The 21,667-nt window shown below is 37.8% G+C and overlaps 1 protein-coding gene across 5 annotated transcripts in view; it reads left to right on the forward strand.

Annotated features, from left to right (window-relative positions):
* The window catches only part of cadm4 (cell adhesion molecule 4), a 263,132-nt gene that overhangs the window by 209,763 nt on the left and 31,702 nt on the right, over positions 1-21,667 (forward strand). For all 5 annotated transcript variants that reach the window (XM_015026188.1, XM_015026201.1, XM_015026186.1 and 2 more), the window contains exons 3-4: positions 10,391-10,678; positions 17,881-18,042. In XM_015026188.1, the coding sequence (XP_014881674.1) occupies positions 10,391-10,678; positions 17,881-18,042 (450 nt within the window). The remainder of the gene's footprint in view (positions 1-10,390; positions 10,679-17,880; positions 18,043-21,667) is intronic.

The raw sequence follows: 21,667 nt of genomic DNA on the forward strand, positions 1-21,667 counted from the left end.
TTTTTTAAAAGCAACTTCATGGCAAATGATCATTGTAACCAATATTATAATCAAGGCACATTTAATTTACGTCCTGGGGGTGGGCAAACATTAGATGTTTTTACTTGCTAATTAAATGCAAGGGCAAGTTGCTACCTTCACCAGACTCTGTGTAAGTGCTGCTGGGAAACCTTCGAGCCAAAGAATAGTGATCAAGGATTCTACGCGTTGCCTTTGAAATTTGTGTGCGGCTGCCTAAATGAAGCAGAAAAAAAAGCGTTGTGTTTTGTGGCATCGTGGGATATATTTATGTACCTCGTAATCTGTGTGACACCTCCTGCAATTTGAAAGACATTTGTTCAGCTTGAGGGCAAATATTTGGATATTCTAAACTCACAATCACTTAAAAAGCTTTATTTCCATCTGTATCTCCACTAAACATTACCTTGAAATCAGACAAAAGTGGGAAAATCAAAAGATTTTTTCCTTTGACTGTTGGCTTTACCACCAGTCAATTCTTCTGAAGTTCAGTTATATTTATCAGCCTTATGTCTATTGACCTGGATCTCCACAAGTAAATCTTTAATTTTTTTTTTTTCTTTTTTTTTTTTTTTTTTTTAATTTTCCTCCAAGCCAAACGTTTGAATATTTGATTTCTTCTTTGCACCTTCTACACCTTCCTCAGAAGCTAACAGTGTTACCGATCATTTACAGTGCCTCGCAGAAATATTTTCTCAGTGTGTCTCACTACAAACACAAACTTGAATGTAGTTTCTCAGGATTTTGTGCAACAGACTACATATACAATATATCATAATTATGAGGTGGATAAGATGAGATTCATTGCTTTTAAAATTTATCACAAAGAAATTGGATATGTATTTAAGCCCTCCTCAGTCAATGTGTTCTCCTGCTGCAATGTGAAAATGAACCTCAATGTCAAGTCTGTTGCATCATCCCACAAGTTTTCTTTCACTCATTCTCTACTATAAAAGCAGATTTGTGGAGAGTAAAACTTCGTAGTTTTCCTCATAAGATGTTTCCACTGGAGCAGTGGATCTGTGCAGCTCATCTAGTGTTACTAAGGGCTGTTTCTCTGATTAATGGTCTCCTTAGTCCTTCAGTTTAGTTGAACAGCCATGTTTTGGTTAGTTTGCTATTGGTGCATAATTTTTCCATTTTCAGATAATGGGTAGGATGCTGTTTTGACATTTGTTTTATAACCTAACCTAAATACGGGGTACATTGTGTTATTTCACATACATTTTTAGTTACAAATTGAAAATGTTACATGGGTCTGAACACTTTTTAGCAGCGCTGTGTCATATATGCAAATATTTGTAATAGTTTCTTTTTGAAACCTGAATTAAACTTTAAAGAGTTCACCCAGTGAGTTTGTGATACAGAAATTAAAGCCTGTTTCAACTGGAGTATCAACTAGCCTTAACTGGCCATTATGTAACTTAACAACTTCAACCAGTTCAATGCATGAGTCTTGAAAAGGAAATGGATCATTATCCACTTTGCAAGCAAGGGAAATACTACAAATATAACTGGCAGGCAGGCATTTTTCAGCAGATTGCTGAATGTTAAAGATCCTGTCAGGTACTGGATGCTCTTCAAGTCATATTGGATTTAATTAGAATTTTGTGAAGTCCATAATTAGCTGGTTAGAGGTTTTCATAAGGACTACTGGAATCAGCAGCAACTACAAAAAGGCATCCTGAAGAAGTGAATGTAAAGAATTGTGGCTGGAGATGGAGAGCGCATGCACATTCAGACCTGCACATGAAACAAGGCAATTTATATAAAATTTATTCTAAAACAATCGTTATACTTGATATAATAACTAGATTTCCAAATCCAATCAATACATTTTGTATGAAGTTAATTCATCTTCATTGTCAAATTATATGTATCTGCCTGTATGATTTATTTAGGGCTTTTCTGTTCCTGTGGGTGTGTGTTACTAAACATCTATACTCTTAATGTTGCTTAGTTTATAGCATACATCAGATTAAATTTCTTACAGCTGTTAAAGAGCAGTCAGAGCAGTCAATTTTTTGGAATTGGTTAAAAACAATGTATGTCTAAGGTGTGCACAGTGCAGTTAAAATAAAAGGAATCTGTGATGTAAAACAATGGAACCATGATAAACTATTTTAAAATATTCACATTTTGAGTTGTGTTCTGTAGAATCCAAACTGCACATGTTCTGTTGGATTTAGTTCTGCAGTCTTCATCCTTTTCATCTTTTCCTAGCAGGAAGCTGAACGTTCAGGTTGAAACTCTCTGGTATTTAGATGTTATAATTCCAACCTTGTCGCAGAAACTTTTATGTGGTCTGACGATCAGTAACCCTAACCATGATGCTGCCATTGCCGTGTTTCACTGTTGGTATATTCTGCCACAATGCTTTTGGAAGACTTTTAGCCAGACCTGGAAGATAAAAATAAAAACCAAACATCCAGGCTTGAGCCTTAGCTTTTTATGTAGAGATCTGGAAAAAAACATGGAAGTATTGTTACAATCGGATCGTTCTGATTTGTTTGTAACCTGTCAGCAAATTACAATTTTAACTGAAGTTTGCTTCGGTGGTACTTTTGAGGCCTACTGAATGTATATTAAAGTGACTACAATAACCCACTAAACAAATATTATTAGCTGTAAATTAGGATAGCATGGTTATTTAAAGATAGAAAGTCGACTGTGTAAAAATATATTTTAAACTGAAAAGCCACTGAAATATTCTGTCTCTTTTTACTGAGCCAAAAGTAGGAGAAATTTGTCCACAAGGTCATTTTTTAACACTACCTTCATTTTAGACATGTTTTTTTTTCCTTCCTAAAACAATAACAAAACCAAACATTGCTGAATTTCAGCACAGAAATAATCAAACAGATTGGCTGAGCAGCCAACTAGAAACAACAAACTTCCTTTGAAAAAGCACCTGCTTACCTTGCAGCTCAAAACTCCTGTTTGAGAAAAGAATAAGAACCACATTTGTGCAAGATTTCATTCTTTCACAAATGTGGTTCTTATTCTTTTCTCAGATCTTGCTTTTCCCACTAAAACTTTTTATGGATTATGCTTTGTTAAAGGATTATTCTGCTAGTTTCATTCTGCGACAGGTGGTAAATTTCTGTGCTTGATTTAGGGAAAGTGGGAAAAAAAAACACTTCCTATAAAATATTGTGCATTCTGTAAAAGTTTGCTCTGGTCTTAACTGAAAAGCAAATTAAATTTAGCTTGATTAAAACGGAAAATTGCACACAGGCAAACACTAAGTTGCCTGTGTGCAATTTAGAGTTGTGCAACTAAATTGCCTGACTTCAGTGTTTGCCAAATGACCCTCCAACCCCTTTTTAGAAGAGAGTTATTTGTGTCATAGCTGATAAGATAGCATTACAAGCAAGGGAACCACAAGATAGTGCAAGAGGACCAGAAGCACAACGTAGGTCAGTCTTATCCACATTAAGTCTTATCCATAGTTAAGTATATTTCCCTTTTTTCCCAAAAAACTTTGCATGCTTTGTACTCTTGGGTAATCAATTTTAAGTTTTGCATTTTTTATTTTATTTTATTTTATTTTTTTGCATTTACGGTAATTGCAGGCATGAAACTGTAAGTCTCCTGTCTTTCTGTAGACACAAGCAATCCTCATCTGAAAATTGGAGACAGGTAAAATCAAGAAAAAACATAATGCAGGTGCAGTGAAGAAAACATGATGTAGAAGAGTGGAAGAGGTTTTCAGACTGGACAGAGTTCTACATGGAGTTTCTTCATGCAGTTTGAATCTGTTTGCATTATTTTTTTTCTAATATTAAACTCAGCTAAGTAGATTTAAAACAAGATTAAATGTAAGAGACTCCTACAGAGCTAAGTCAATGCTTTCAACAGTTAATAGTTTATGAATTTAATGTAATATCAGACTTCCCCATTGGCATTTGAGTCAAAATAAAACATTTATTAACAGGAGTTATGAGATTAATTTAAAAACACAGAACAGGTGAAGAAAAATGTTCTGTTTGTCTTAAGGCAGAAATCTTATTCAGTGCATCTTCATTCTTAACTTTTACTAATTTAATCTTGCTTGATTTTTGCATAAAGAATACCTTTTAATTAAATAAAACAATAATTTTTGGCTTCTGGTGATTTATTTGATTTATTTGAGGTTTTATACAGTTTAAAAATAAGATGTCAGTGTTTATTTTTATTTAATTAGACACAGGATCAGAATATGCACACAATCCCAGAAATGTTTGATTAAATTTCTTTTATGAAGTTACAGAGAATTAACAAAATAAAGTACCTGAAAAGACAAATCCAAGTTTTGTGACATCCTTAGTGCCTGCTGAGCATCGTTTAAACACCTCACCATTTTGCTCATCCCTTTATGACGACAGTGAACCTTCTCATCATTTTAAGCTGATTTTTTTAAAAATTAACATTTTGCTGAAAAATCTGTTGCAACTGTGCAATGCTGTTTAATAAAGAAATGTTTTCGAACACACGCTAAATGCACACCATGATGAATTAAAGCAGATCAGGATGCAAAAAGTGGGTCCAACATTGTTCAAGCAAGTTGTACCTCACGAAGTGGCTGGCGAGTGCATAGAAAAGTCAGTAAGCTGGAGAATTTTCCAGAACCCCAAAATCAAAAACTAATCCTTGGAGACGCCCCTGATTTCAAGATGCTCTGAACTTCCCCCCTATTTTTTTTTTCTTTATAAAGCATAATTTCAGATCATTGTATTTGCCACTAACAATAACTGTAGAATCTTGTTAAAGAAAGAAAAAAAAAACACACTTGCATCAGTTCAAGGTAATAAATAAACAGTAGCTTCATTAATAGCCTAAAGTCTGGAGGTTAAATTAAAGCTCAACCTTGATCTGATGAAAACATGTCAAAAGGAAAATGATTGCAATACTTTTGCATCATGAGTTTTCTTGAGGATGAAATGTGCTTAAACTGTATTAGATGGTTTACTTTCAATCGTAAGAAAATTAATACAGCTGGGCTTTGTGCATCGTTCAGTTATTTCTTGAATTTAGCTTCATATTTTTTATTTTTTTGTTGATGTTGCCAGCTAGCAAAGCAAACAGCAGTGAGTCATACTTTGTTTATCTGTAATCATTTGTTATGACATTGTTTTGAAAAGTTTAAACACATTTTTAACCAACTATTCATAAAAACCTATGAACAGCAATTTGTTTTGATTCGACAATCAAGACTATTCAGTAAAAAACAGTCTGACTAAATAGAAGTTGCTCTTTATTCTCAGCAGGGGAAATTTAGGAATAGGATAAAATTGAAGCCATTCATTTTTTCCACATACAGCACTCCGCTCTGTGGATTTTTTTTTTCTCCACTTCACTTGTCCGTCACCTCAATCAAGAAGTGGACTAAATTGGAGAGTTGAAGTCGGTGCTTTTGGGCAGAGAATCTAACTTTCAGCCCTGACTCTTGTTCTATCAGATCAGCACAACTGTAATTTCCATTAAATATTTAAGCTGAGCTGCCTTGTCTGCTCTCGCATGAGATGTTGACTTGCACCCTTCAAGAAAGCACGGCGGAGACTAATAAGAACACGGAGAAAGAGAAAGAAGGGGTGTAAAGCTGGGAATGAAAGAGAAAATGAGAGAGAATATACTGGAGAAGGAAAGGAGGATGAGGCAAAAAGGGAAATGGGGAAAAATACACTGCTTAAGGAGGTGATGCAATTTTTAGAGAATATGTAACATTTATATTGCCACAGTGCTTTGAATAGGTACCCATACCCATTGAACTTTTTCACACAACCTCAGTCTGTTTCAATGGGATTTTATTTGATAGGCCTACACAAAGTAACAGATAAGTTTGAAGTAGAAAAAGAAAGATTCATGATTTACAACTTTTTTTGGATTATGTAGATCTAAAAAGTGTACTTTTTTTAGATTCTTTTCACAGTGCCTCTGAGTCGATGCTTTGTAGAATCAATTCTCGCTGCAGTTCAACTCTTTTGGGGATATATTTCTACCAGCTTTGTACATATAGACTCAGATTTTTCTTCTTCTTTTTTTTTTTTTTTCTTTGCAAAATAACTCCACCCCAGTCAGACTGGATGGAAATCATTTGTGAACAATTGTTTCCAGTTGATCTGAAACGTTTTTAGTTGCATTTGGGTCTGGATTTGACTGGGGCATCCACACCTATAGAAATCCCTCGATCCAAGCTGTAGCTCTGGCTATACGTTTAGTGTTCTTGTGCTGGAAGGTGAACCTTTGGCTCAGTCTCAAATCTGTTGTAACCTTTAACAGATTTTGTCACAGGCTCACCCTGTGTTTAGCTCGATCCACCTCCCCATCAACTCTGAACATTTTCCTTTTCCTTGGTAAAATAAAGCATTGCCAAATGACAATTTAATGAAGTTGGGTTTCTTTGTTGCTGTCTTTTGGGTGTTAGTTTTCTGCCACACAGTGCTTCGCATGTAGGTCAAAAAAGTAGCATTTTGGTCTCTTGTGTTACTGGAACTGTGAATATATGCAGCTTCCCCAGAGTTAGCATGGGCCTCCTGTTAGTTGGACAGTCGTGTCTTAGTAGGTTTGCAGTTGTGTCATTTCCCACGGTGCTGCATGAAACGGCACTCTGTGAGAAATTCAAATCTTGGGATATTTTTTTTCTAACCCAGACTTCTTCATAGCGTTATGCCTTCATGTGTTCCTTGCTCCTCCTGATGCCGATAAGTCACTGATGTTCTCTAACGAACCTTTCAGGCCTTCACAGAACAGATAGATTTACACTAACATGATATCGCAGGCTCACACTTCGTTACAAGTTTGTGGTCTGCCCCATAAAACCCCTGTAAATGACTAAAGTTTGTGGCTAAAACTTGACAAAAGCAGGAGAAGTTAAGTATGAATATTTTTGCAGTACACCTCTGGAAGCAAACAGAAAGTCCCATCACGGGAGAGTTTCCGAAAACATAAATTACACCTTGTTGACTTTCCACTTCCATACATCCGTGGCTATTATCCATCTGCCAACCAGATCATAAACCAGGGTCTTTCTCCATTCATTCCTATTAGCTATAAACTCTCGAAATAAAGCCACTGCAGTTAGCGAAGAAAATTGTGCGACATGTTGTGCAAGCAAGCCACCAGTCGCAGTTGTGTTTTATGACAATGTGGGGATGGTCAGCTTCAGCAAAGAGGGTAACTAACCAAATGGAGCCTTTTTCCTCCTCAGTGGTCCATGTCTCTATTTCTTCTCCTTTTGCCAGCCCTCATCAGCATGCAAATGAGACAGGACAATAAAGGTGAACTTGGACTAGAACAGCAGTCTGACATTTAGTTGCCATTTTGTGCAGAGAGGAGGAAAAAGACTTACCTGTCTGTGGGGAATAGCTCTAACAATCCTCACACCGCTATTCAGGCGAGAGAGAAAAAGATTTGGATGGGGTGGAGAGATTATTGTGGCATAGGATCTGGAGGAGTGGACTAACTTCATGCCTCCACGCCTGGCTGTTGAATTCAGTGTTGTACCGTATAATATTTTGCTACCCCTGTTACAGAATGTACTTATATTAGTTTATTTCTTTCAATTTGCTTTCCTCTCCCCTTCACTCCCTCTAGAAAACAAACAAAGATGCACTTATCCACAAAAAAAAAAATATCTCTGGCTCTCTCTCCCTGATATTGCGTATTGTGCTTTGAGGTGGCCGGCTGCTACATAAGGGCGGTGTTGGGATTTTTTATCTCGCTGAGCCAAACACAAAAGAAACAAAACGGGGACAGAACCAAACACAAAATGAGAGCGGTTTCACGGTCAGCTTAATACAAACTGAGCCCTAGAGGCATTTATGTGAATCTGTGGTCACCGAGTTACTGTCATCCACAGACAGCTATTGAATTATTGGGTATTACCAGGATTTTTCCTCCCATTAACTCAATTCCTTTCCTTTCAAAAGAAAAACTGCTACAAGCTCACCTTTTCACTTTCAAGCTTTTAATGTCCTCCATCTTTCTTCCTCATGCGCTGTGATGTTTTGTAGCTCACTGATTTGAGGTTCAAGGTGGACTGCAATTGCTGCGTTTTGAAAGCTGATGTCAATTTACGACTTGGAGTATTCAGCTCCCGTCAGAAGCCGGCCGTTCTAAAGGTTTGTCTCATTGAACGTGGAGCATTATTTGCATTGCGCCAAGATGAGGCAGCGGAAACGACAATAATTAAAATCCTAAAACAATCTTCTCTTAAATTAGAAAGAACAAACTAACAAGACAAAAACGCCTCCGTTATACTTCACGACAGTCCAGTCAGTACTCAGGAGAAAATGAGCAGGAAATGAGGGAGCCAATATACAGGCCGAGTTGTATCAATCCACATACTCGAGCGGCTCTGGAGACTCACTTTGCAAACTTGCTCTGAACTTTCTTCCTTCTTTTTTTTTCCCCCCCTCAAACGAAACCTTGGATTTAGCGGCGCTATCAGTTCCAGGGCAGCAATCATCTGGGATGCTCACAGCCTCTATTTCATGTGCTGAGCTGTTCATAAGAGTAACATCACAAATTAGATGTTGAAACTCTATTCGGACTCCTCGCTTTATGAGACAGAACCAGCTGTTCACTGAAAACAGAGCTAACTATCTGGAGGCCAAGCAATAACTGATTTCAAAGCTCAAAATGTCATGCCACTGAATTATGCGGCCTCTGTTTCTCTTAGGAATTTGTTAATACTTACCAGACAGTGTAAGTAAAAGGTTATCTATATCTACAGAGATGTGCACTAAAAAAGATTTGACTAGAATAAAACAATATGTTTTGAAATCACTTGCAACAACACAAGACTACATTCAAAGCTGCAGCTTTGACCGTACGCACTGAACTGCAACTAGCTTTGTTTCCCCATGTTAGGTATTTTTTCAATGACCTTTAATTTACAGGTCAAATTAAAGGTCATTAACGTAATGACCTTTAGCAATAGCTTGATATCACTATTATGGTAGCGATATTAAGTTGGTGCAGCCATTGTTTTGCTGACTTTGCCTTGTGCAAGGACTCACAATGACGCTAAGTAGTTAAATATGTCGTAACATTCAACTTTATAGACACCTGAAGGTTTTGTATCAAAACTGCCTTATATTTCACACTTTCAGTAATTTCACTTCCCTTTTCAGTAAATCTAATTTCATGTGAGGCAAAACTAACCCCAGAGGATGATGGTGCCACCACAATGTTTCATTTGAGTATCGTGATCTTTGGGGGATGTGTTGTTTTTATGTTAAACTTACCTTTTAGTAATTGTGACCAAAAGGTGAAATTTGGTTTCATCAGACCACAACACATTCTTGCACAAGGTTTTAGGAGATTTTTGAATGGAGTTTGGGTGGAAAAAAAAAAAAGATTTCCAAATGAACATACGGATGTTGTCACATGTAGAAGACGACTGGTCCGACCCAGAAATCCCTCCAGCTCCTTTGGTGTTCCTTACCAGTTTCTGCCTTGTCTCACTTACTGAAAAATGTGAACTTTTAGTAATGTTCCTTGGTTCCGTAGTTTCTCAAATTGTTTGAAATTGGTGTATTTGCTGGACTATGGTGTGTACGTAATGTATGTAATAATGCACACTTATTTTGTATGCTTCTCCTGTCTGATACCTTTCACCAATGATGTCATTTTAACCATTGGTAACCTGTCTCCAAATTGTGGTTTCAGCTAAAGGATGCTAATTAGTAAATGTCAGTAAAATCAAACTAGAATAAGATAACTTTATTCAGGTTAATCACATTCACTACAAATGACGACAGGCGTGAACTCCAAAAAATTATTGCCAAAACCAAATTAAAAGATGCTTCAAAAATTAGGCTAAGTGTGTGCACATTTATGCAGTGTCATTAATCCACCGTTTTACTTTTACAAAATATTTCCTCCCACAAATGTTTTTCACCTTAATTTTACTAGATTTGTCTTCAATTAATTATCGCTAGATGTGGAAAGGGTTTTAAAATGTTTACTTCGATGTCTACTGAAGTCTTGCATTTTAACAGGAGTTTGTTCACTTTGGAGTGAGACACAATAAAACTACTTCACAAGTGGCACAAGGACTTGACAGGAAATGAGCCAAGAACAAAAAGGAACTCCGAAAGGCATTTAGACAGATTAAATAACTACAGATTGTCTCCACTTTAAAATATTTCAGCGTCTGGCTCCTTAACACACAAAGGAATGGTCTAAAAGTTTTGGACAAAAATAATTTTTATATAGTTATTTAAATTCAACTTTTCACTTCATAAATAAAATAAAACTATTTTCTGCTTTTGTCTGGCTTTTACTCTTACCGTTTGCTACTTGTGTCCACCCTTCCCTCACTCCCTTTTTGTGTGTCAACCTCAACAACAGCAAGTTTTCTCTTTTTATTTCCCCCTTACTCTAGCTCTGAAGGACGACCGTTTCCAGATGGTGCTCTTCACGCAACGGCTGGTGCGCATCACCCTGACCAACGTCAGCGTGTCCGACGAGGGAGGCTACTTCTGCCAGCTGTACACGGATGCTACGCACCACCAGGTGGCGACGCTATCTGTTTCCGTCCCTCCAGAAACCCCGACGGTGGAGGTGAAGCAGGAGGCCGTGGAGGGCGGCGAGGCCGAGCTCACCTGCGTGTCGCCGCGGAGCAAGCCGGCCACCACCCTGCGCTGGATGCACAACGGCCGCGAGATACCAGGTACAAGGACAGAGCTTAGATGTGGAGTGATGGATGGGTAGATGATTAGGAGAGATGAATGCGAAAGTTAATGAGATGGTAAAAGACAGGTGAAGTGGAATGGTAGGTTTACACCACAGACTGAGTGCAGAATAAAATGGAAATAAATGGATGGGTGATTGATGGCTTGACGGGATGAAAGGGAGCTGAATCAGGAGAAAAAAAGCGGGTAACGACGGGTGGATAAATGGAGGAAAAATGAGGATTTGAGCCGTCGAGGTGCCAGACTTTTACCTAACATTTCCTCCATTTTAATCACTGAAATCAAACATTTCCTTACATTGGAAATGAAGTAATTTTGCAGTCCTGTTGTTTCTGGGAGTCATTATCAGTTCATTAAGGAACCCCACCATGTTGCGTATTAGTAGGAGTGTATGCAGAGACAACAGATCAGCATCTGCAAATGTTTTCACACATTTTTATTATTCCCAGAGTACGTTCACATTTAAAATCAAAACAAGTTTACAGTACGGTGAAGCAATTCTCAAAAAGTGACGCATTTTATATCACTTTGAGGTGTTAAGCAAAAATATATTCATTTTTGTCTACTAGAATGCTCAAAGAATTGATTTAAATTATATTAAATGTTGACTCATGACATGCCGATGAGCCCTGGAGTCTCTAGCTGGAGCACCACATGGAAACCAAATAGGAAAGCATAATTTCTTATATATTTTTAAGTATTTGCTACAGCTTTTGTGCATCCACAGGTATTTCTGCCTTTAATAAAGCTTTCAGAAAGTGAAATGCACCTCGGTGAGGTTCAGATTAAGGGATTGACCCTGGCTACTGCAGGATACTCCTCTTTTTTTTTACCACTAAAATCTTCAGGTTTGCTTTTGCAATATGTTTTGGGTCACTGGCTATCTGTTCTGTGAAGCTTCTTCAAATCCACCTTTTTAAATTTACCTGGATGTGAGAAGATAGTCTATTCTCTGTATATTTATGGCACGTTTTAAAATTCATATGGGCAAGTCTCTTATTTTTATCACATCATCAGTAAACACTGAGCTGTCACACTGCCTTCATTTTGGATGCTTTTGTTCATAAATATTTCAAGCCTACCCTGTTTGTTTCCTGCCTATTATTTTGGTTACAGTTGATCTTAATTTTCTCTGGCCAGAATAAAAACTATTATGGTAATGAGCCTATTCTCTCTGTGCAGATGACATTGCCTCGCAAAAGTATTCCTACCCATTTGAACGTTCCTAACGTTTTGTCACGTCATAACCTCTAAGGCCCACAAGGTAGTGTGGAAGAAAAATGAGCCATAATTGTTAGCGGATTTTAACAAATAGAAATCTAAAAAAGTCTGGCATGTATATCTATTTAGGACTCCTGAGTCAAGACTTTGTAGCACCAAATTGTGATTAGATTACAGCTGCAACTCTTTTGAAAATGACTTCAGCAGCAGAAATGCACAGGCATAGTTTTCCATCAGTGTCGGAGTAAAGAAGCACAATTAATATCCATGGCCCACCTTTCCATTTTTTTTGTGAGCAAACATTTAAACCATTCCCTGGAAGGTAGACATGGAAAGGGATTTTTCTTTATGCACGAGAGCTGTTTTAGCCTTCAATATTGGAAAGATGCACTGGATGTACTGGTAACACTTTGTTTGAAGGGGGTTGAATAAGACTGACATGACACTGTCATAAACATGACATAACACCTGTCATGAACATGAATAAGCCTTCATGAATATTTATGACTGTTGTCATAAAGCGTCATTCGGTAAATTACGACACTTTTAATACAAAGTTGACATTATTCAAAATGTCTTTATGACAACTTGACATTAACCAAGAAATCATTACTGATATAAATTTGTTATAAAAGTATTACTGATTGCACTTTAAAAATTAGGTAACTTTATGTTATTAAAGGTAAAGTTTAAACTAATGATTTCTTGGTTAATGTCAAGTTGTCATAACAAAGACATTTTGAATAATGTCAACTTTGTCATAATTTACCGAATGACGCTTTATGACAACAGTCATAAATATTCATGACAGTCTTATTCAACCCCCTTCAAATAAAGTGTTACCGATGTACTTTACCAGTGCGCCAGGCGAATTTTTGATGCGTTTTTATTTTATGTTCCAAAAATTGTGCTCACTCGTCCTCACTTGAATTTTTGCTGTTTTTCTGATGGACGACTTGTGTTTTTTGCAATTTCTACATAGACTTTTTCATTTACACAAAGAGCCTTTTTTGCCAGAAACTCAGAAAAAGCTTCACAATACCAATCCTACTTGAAATCAACTCGAAAGCTTTTACAGTTGGTGGGGAAAAAAAACAAAAAAACAACCAACACTTGACCACCAGACAATTTTTGAGTTAGTTGAGTGTTGAAAAAGAGCTCTGAACATTCAGCAGCTATAACTCTTCCCTGCTCTCCGCTCTTGACTATAAATATCCAAAGATCCCAAACACTCCTGGCCCATATTCAGTTTGCAAATTTACTTGAAATTGGCATAAAAAGCTAAAGTTTTCAGCCTGGGCTGTGACACTTGTGCAGGTTTTCCAGAAAGGTCACTGAGGAAAATAAGTATTTGCTCACAATCAACTTACCTGGTAAAATGAAGGTTAAAAAAAAGTGTCTGGTCTTCAAACAGCCTTCCCGAACACAGATCATCATCCCTTTGTTGGCCACCACTCGCTACCTTTAGGCTACAGTCAACAATTCAAATGTCTGCTGTTAACCTACAAACTCCTTAACTGATCGGCTCTCATCTACTTCAAAGCTTTTGCAAAGAAATGCGTCACAACTTGGTCACTCCAGAAAGGACCGTCAGTTCCCACATCATACTAAAGAAATCTAGACTCTTTCCAAAATGGTGGGTTGACCTTCCGATTCCTGTCAGATCAAGGACATCCCTGTCTATCAACAAGAAACTCTTGAAGACCCAACTCTTTAGACAGCATCTTCCAACTTACCCTATCCGTCCTTAACCCTCCTACTGCTATTTCTCTTTGTGCATTTCCCACTTTGCCTTGACTCTGTTTCTACACTGTCACCTCTGACAGAACCTGACAGAAAGGTCTTCATTCTAATTATTAGCTTATTGATACTTTGCTAATAACTGCATTGTCATGCCTTCCTGTGTAAGTTGCTTTGGATAAAAGTGACTACTGAATGCATAAACATAAACAGACTGGAATAATACATAAAAAGTTGATCTCATTTGCTCATAATCTGACAAGCTTACTAATACACAAAGGCTCAGATCACTCTTATTTTAGATTTCCAGCTCCCTCTCTCCCTCTCTCTGCCTCAGACTCTGAAAGGCAGACGGCTTCATTTATAACCCTCTAACCTTTCGTCCTTTGCTTCTGATAAATCCAAGAGCATTTTATTAGACTGTTACCTTGATCTAAGTCAGTTTCTCTCGTTCTTTCTATTTCTTTCTATTAAAGGGGTGCTCGACGCAATAACATATCTGAGATCTATCTTTCTTAAACCTTGAGCCTATTCAGCCAGGAGAAAGAGTCTCTGTTGTTAACTCGGCTTATGTGTTGCTAGACGTAATGTAAAATTCCTTAAATTCTTGGTTTAATCACTAACCTGCTTGTGACCATGCTACTATAGCTCTCATGAAGGCTGACAGCACAGGAGAGATTCGCCAATTATACTTTTTAAGCAAAATACATACTGGTTTTTGGGAACCTTTGGTACTGAATGGGTTTGTTCAGATTTCTCTCTTAGAACCCATTTAAATAATGCTACCTAATTAACATAAATATATTTTAAAATCTGTTTTGTTTTGGAATTAAAAGTCTTGCTGCTCACAGTTACTCACTACATACCAGTGTTTCATGTCTAAATGATATTCTTTTTTTTCCATACTGAAACTCTTTCAGTCTCTTTTTACTAACTAATGTTTACAAATCAAATAACTTTCCTTGTTCTGGTATCTTTGTGTATACTTATCCACACCTGGATAATGATCAAGCTCTATGTTTTTCTTTACACTGTTATCAACCCTATTGTACAAATAAAACCAAGCTGAAAAAGTACATATCTTCTTTATGAGGCACATGGTACTTCCTGACGATTTTCATTTAAAAAAAAAACAACAAAAAAACAGAATATCACTGTATCACAGGAAATCCTTTTCTTTTTTTTCTTTTTTTTTCCCAAAATATCGGTGAGAAAAAAAAAGCTGTGATTTACTGTTGGATGTGTTAGACTGTTAAATCTTTTATTAATTTTATTATAACTATACTGTGTGTTTTAATGAGGCGTCCTGTCATGAACGGTCATTAATTATTTAAATTAGGAGCAGAGGCTTCTGACGTGTATAATTACACACACTCTAATGTGCATGAAGTGAAGTGTAAGCAGTTCTGCACTGAAACAGTAATTTACTGTTTCAATAAAACAAAGACAAAATGATTGTGAAACTGACTTTTTAAGCTGTCTGAAATGGGTTTTTTATAAGAGTTTAGGCCCCTTAGCAACTTTAACACTACTGACTGTAACAGTGTGCATTTCTGGATGGTAAATCAAACCTACCCTAACTCAAAAAAGCAGGGAAGAGTGCAAAAAATGGTGGAATAGAGGTTTATTTGTGTATCCTGATAAAGCTTGTAGTGGTTTGCAGCACTTATTGGTCCACAAATACAAAAACCTTAACTTGCGGATCCTTACAAAAGTATTCAAACCACTTCAATTTTTTTCAAGTTGCAACCACAAGCTAATGTATTTTATTGGGAATTTATGTAATGCAAAAAACGCAAATTAGGGAAGAATTGTGATGTGTATGAACAATTAGTTTGAAAACGCAAATTATAAATCCACAAATTAAGTGGCATTCATATGTAACCAGCTCCATTTTGTCTGACATCCCTAATTAATCCTGTGCTATCTTTATTCCTCAGAGGCTACATCATTCCCCATGTGTGATATTTAATCTTATTATAAATTCAGCTGTTCTGTGAAGTCCACAGAGCTTTGTGAGTGTAGAACATAAGTGAACAAACAGCATCTTGAAGACCAAGGAACACAGCAAACGGGTCAGGAAGACACTTGTGGAGAAAGCAGGGATCGGTTATATAACAATATTCCACACTTTGAACATCTTATAGAGCACTTTTTAATTCAACAGCATAACTAGAAATACTGACTGTATACCAAATGTGAAAAGTCATGCAAGGTAAGCATGAATCATAGAAGCAGCTAAAAAGTCTATTGTTGCTCTGGAGGAGCTGCAGAGACCCCCAGCTCAGATGAAAGAATGTGTGACTCCAGTCTGGTCTGCATGGAGGATTGAAAAGAACAAAGCCATTGTGGAGAGAAAGCAAGAAGAAGTCATGTTTAAACTTTGCCACAATCTATTCAGGGGACAAACCAAACATGTTGAAGCAGATGGTGTTCTCCGGTTATACAAACACGAAACGTTTTGGCTTGCAGGCAAAAAATGCGTTTTGTTGAAACGATTCCTTTTCACAGTGAGAAACCTGTCCACATTGTAGAACATGGTGACGGCAGTGTCATGCTGTGTGAAGAAAGATTTACTCAGCATTGGAAGCTTCTCAGAGATGATGAGGGATCAAAAGAGATCCCTTTGTAAACAATGTTTACTATCAAAGCATGTTGTTCTCGTCCAAACCTGAGACGAATTAAATTTTTCTGTCAAATCTTGGAAATCCATATTCATATTCAGAACGAGCTTCAGCTGCTCAAAATGTGCAAAGAGTCGTACCTTAAAAGGTTTCTTCACACAGCATTGACTCTTTGGCTGAATACATGCACATGCCACATTTTTCAGTTCTTGTAATTTGGTTACAATTACAAACCCGTTCAGGTACGACGGGTTTGTAATTGTCATGCCATTAGTACTGTTTAATAATCAGCGTTAAACAGCTACTGGAGATGTAATAAGCAGTCTGTCACCCTGAGAACTTCATGTCAGCCATGATCTCATTTCCCTTTGTGGTGTGACACTCTTTCTCTCTTTCATCTGCATTCTTCTTCTTCCTTGTCAGAATACACCTGTTTTATCATTCTGACTATCGTATCTGTCCTCCCACTTACTTCATAGACCTTTCTTTTAATCTGATACTTTTCCCTTTTTTTGCTGAATTCTGTTGCTGACAAAGTCGCAACAGTTTGCAAAGGCCCTCAAAAGTCATAAAGACAGATGGGAACTCTGCTTCTTTTGTCAGATTTTCTGGCTTTATCCTTCGGTCTTCTCCTCCCTCCGCTCTTCTGTTCCCATTTTCTCTCCCTACCTTCATCATCCTTCGGCCTTGAGCTAAACGAACTGTGACACTAAAGGTTAGAAGCAGATCCCCAGCAGATATAGGAGGCACTCTTTAATTAAGACGCTATCTTTCCGCCGCGCCCTCATTTCTGTTCATCAGAACGCGCCGCCGCCATCTCCCAGGCTTCGATTAGGCCAACTTTCGTTTGCTTGCCAGCAATAATTGAAAACTCAGTGTGATAAAAGTAATATTGTATTCTGCCTAAACAAGCACAAACTCCTGGTACGTGACCGTGTCAAGTCCCGTTAGCTCGCCCCGGCTTTTTCCCCTCCCTCCTTCTGCCTCCCCTCCCCCCTCATCTCGCCTTCCGCTCTTATCGTCCTCTTTCATGTCTGCTTTCCTTCAAACATATAGACACACACACCCACATCAATCATATTTCTATTGCCTCCTTTTCTTTTCGTGTCTCACACTTTTACTGTGATGTCCCACTCCCCCACCCAGTGTCTGCTTCAGTTAAAATCTCAATTGGTTTATGCATATTCCCTCTTTTATCCTTTGCTCCCTCTCCCTCTTTTTTTCCTTTTCCTTTCTTTTGGTTGCAGACACACAAAACATTTAGTTGATTTGCTATCTGAATACAAACAGTGCTGCTGCTCATAATTGCCATGAAATGTAGATGCAAATTGCTTTCTCTTCTCTTGCCCCTTTTTCATTCTGCCTTCCACTCATCCACCTCTCTGTGGATGCCTGTTGAAGCTCTAAAAAACTCATTCATCTGTTACTAACTTCTACCTCTTCGTTGGCATACTTTCTTCTGTGTTCTCCTCCCCGCTGCCTTCTCCTTTCAATACTGTGATTTCGCTGCTGGGGGTAAAAAGAAAGAACAAATTTGTGTTTTGACTGCTAACTTCTCCATTCATCCCCCATCTATTCTCTCTTCCTCTCCATAGGTGTTGTGTCGCAGCAGGACAATGGGAAGACATTCAGCGTATCCAGCACCATCCGCATCCCAGTGGAGAGGAAAGACAACGGCGCGGCGCTGAACTGCGAGGCAATCCACCCTGCGCTGAGTGGCCAAAAGAGGGTTCGACATTATCGGCTGGACGTGTATTGTAAGTCCTCTCGCCTTATTGCGGCGCTTTCTTACAACCTGTCAAGCAAATGAAAAGGCATAATGTTCTCTTCTAAATATTTCACAACTGCTCATTACTCCATCCGTGCTGCTGTCACCTAAATTAATACTTTAATGGTATTCATTATATTGTTTCCCCTGCAAAAATTTGTCATGGTTACACTCATTTTTTTTAAACAATGAATGATTCATTTTAGGCCCGATTTTCTGAGGTATGTAGAGCAGCCCAGTGTGAGTCCTGCCCTCGTTAAAGTGCAACGCGTAGAGATCCTGTTGAGCAGAAATAGAGCCGTAGCCAAGTCAGGGTCCTGGCCTGTGGTTTTAAGAGCTTACCAACATCTACATGAAGCAATGAAAAACTCTGCTAGATTAGTATGTACAATGATCTTAGGACTGCTTAGGGGTGGATTGATCCCAGCAGGCTTATTTGCACAAAGTAGTAAAAATCTAATGCTGTCTTAGAGGAGGAAGTGCATTAAAATGCTTGGAGTAGTTTTAATTCCCAGTTTTGATATTCTCTTAGGGAGCTAAGATAAGATACAAAACCAGGAATCTGCATCACAAATAGCATTAAGGTTTCACAAATCTTAGACTCTTTCAAATAATTTGTAATCAGTGTAAGTTAAACCAGTCCAGGATTGAACTGTTCATTTATTGAGGTTTTTATGCGTCACTAATGTTAAGTTGCTCCTGATGCCAAGAATGGATTAAAAAATCTATATTTTTTTTGTGTTTCCATAGATATAATAGCAGCTCCCATGCGGTTTTTAATCTCTTTTTTGTGTAAAATTGCCCCATTCAATTTGATCGCCATATGCATTTTATATTTTTAACTAGAGGTAATTAAATGCAGTCTAGACTCATTAAAACTGAAATAGTTCTTTAGTTTAGCACAAAGAGGAAGCTGTAAATGCCAATTTAAGCATTATTAGCAGCTAACAGTTAATCACTAATATCATAACAGCAGATTTTTTGCAATAAATTTGAATTTACCCAGAAAAGCAAGAGACTATACAAACCGGATTCCAAAAAAGTTGGGACACTAACCAAATTGTGAATAAAAACTGAATGCAATGATGTGGAGATGGCAAATGTCAATATTTTATTCGTAATAGAACATAGATGGCAGATCAAAAGTTTAATCTGAGTAAATGTTACATTTTAAAGGAAAAATATGTTGATTCAAAATTTCACAGTGTCTACAAATCCCAAAAACGTTGGGACAAGTAGCAATAAGTGGCTGGAAAAAGGAAATTGACAACAAACAGCTGGAAGACCAATTAACACTAATTAGGTCAATTGACAACATGATTGGGTATAAATGAGCTTCTTAGAGTGTCAGCGTCTCTCTGAAGCCAAGATGGTGAGAGGATCACCAATTCCACCATCAAAAGATTCAGAGAATCTGGAACAATCGCTGTGCGTAAGGGTCAAGGCCGTAAAACTCTACTGGATGCTCGTGATCTCCGGGCCCTTAAACGTCACTGCACCTCAAACAGGAATGCCACTGTCAAGGAAATGACAGCATGGGCTCAGGAATACTTCCAGAAAGCATTGCCAGTGAACACAACCTGCCGTGCCATCCGCCGCTGCCAGCTGAAACTCTACAGTGCAAAGAGGAAGCCATTTCTAAGCAAGCTCCACAAGCTCAGCCGTTTGCACTGGTCCAGAAGTCATTTAAAATGGAGTGAGGCAAAATGGACGACTGTTCTGTGGTCAGACGAGTCATGATTTGAAGTTCTTTATGGAAGACTGGGACGCCATGTCATCCGGACCAGAGAGGACAAGGATAACCCAAGTTGTTATCAACGCTCCGTTCAGAAGCTTGCATCACTGACGGTATGGGGTTGCATGAGTGCTGGTGGCCTGGGCAGCTTACATGTCTGGAAAGGCAGCATTAATGCAGAGGACTATGTTCAGGTTCTAGAACAACATATGCTCCCATCTGGACGTCATCTCTTTCAGGGAAGACCCTGCATTTTTCAACAAGATAATGCCAGACCACATTCTGCAGCAATCACAACATTATGGTAGGAGAAGGTTCCGGGTACTGAAATGGCCAGCCTGCAGGCCAGATCTTTCACCTATAGAGAACATTTGGCGCATCATAAAGAAGAAGGTGTGACAAAGAAGGCCCAAGACGACTGAACAGTTAGAGGCCTGTATTAGACATGAATGGAGAGCATTCCTATTTCTGAACTTGAGAAACTGGTCTCCTCTGTCCCCAGACGTCTGTCTGAGTTGTTGTAAGAAGAAGGGGAGATGCCACACATTGGTAAAAATGACCTTGTCCCAACTTTTTTGGGATTTGTTGACGTCATGAAATTTTGAAACGACATATTTTCCCCTTAAAATGATACGTTCTCTCAGTTTAAACTTTTGATCTGTGATTTGTGTTCTATTGTGAATAAAATATTAGATGTTGGCATCTCCACATCATTGAATTCAGTTTTTATTCACAACTTGTTTAGTGTCGCAACTTTTTTGGAATCCAGTTATTGTAGAGACATAATTTCTCAGTTGGCTTGTATGTCTGGCACATGAGACGAAACCAAACAAAATATTAGTTTTACAGCAGAAAAATGAGAAGAGACTTCAGGAGTGTTTTGGGGAAAACTACGAATTACAGTTTTGTTGTTTTTAGTTGAGAGAGGTGAGGCGCGGCGCATATTTGTGTGTCTGATTTATTAGCCAAAGACACTCATGGTTTGTGATCTACAATTTGCTCATAAGAACCTCTTCATGTTGGCTTTTTCTTCTGAACATTTTTACTAACAGAAGTCTGTATTTATGACTTGAAGTTGTTTCATAGCAAAATAAACATCACATGCTGCCAAGATCTTAGTCTCTCACTGTTATACTGACATCATTACAAATAAGAACACTTTCAAGTTTGCAGTATAAAAGCACTTTATGTTCCGTTTGATCTGGAATTTTACATGATCTCTCATGTTGTCACTAAATGAGCCGTACTCCTTATCTTGTCTTGTAATTTATAATGCACTTTGAAGCATCTCAAATGTTTTTACTTGACATACAATTACGATTAAGAACACAGTTCCCCAATAAAATGTGCTCTGTAGTAGAAGTGGACAACTGAGGAATTAACATGTGCTTATAAGTCATCAGAACGTTTGATTCTTCAGGATAAAAGCAACAGGCTTTCTATTTCTGTAAAAGGAAAATCTGAAACTGCACATATTTAATTTTTCTGTAGTGAACATTTCTCTGCTATTTGTAGAATATCACTATCTTTTTTTTTTTTAAAATTACAGAAATAATGTTACTTTCAGTTCAGTTGGATCACAATTTATTTACATTCTTATTTTCCTTTTGTCTTTTTGCCAAACAGCTTCCCCGTAGTTGCACATTTTGTGCACATTAAACCAAGAGAATAGACATTAGCACATTTCACCTCAGTTTGCTGATCGAATGCTACCAGAGCAATATTCTGTTGCATCGTTTGTTTTCTCCTCATATCAGCATGCCTGGCAGTTCAGTGGGACTCTTATCCAGCAATATGTCCATAATTTTGCAAAGTCAAACATTCCACAGGCATGCATAAATATTTACTTTTGGCAATATGATTCACACTCGGCAAGTAA

This window comes from Poecilia latipinna, unplaced genomic scaffold (genome assembly GCF_001443285.1).
Source record: "Poecilia latipinna isolate Pla-1442-1.1 unplaced genomic scaffold, P_latipinna-1.0 Scaffold97, whole genome shotgun sequence".
In the NCBI taxonomy this organism is placed as follows: domain Eukaryota; kingdom Metazoa; phylum Chordata; class Actinopteri; order Cyprinodontiformes; family Poeciliidae; genus Poecilia; species Poecilia latipinna.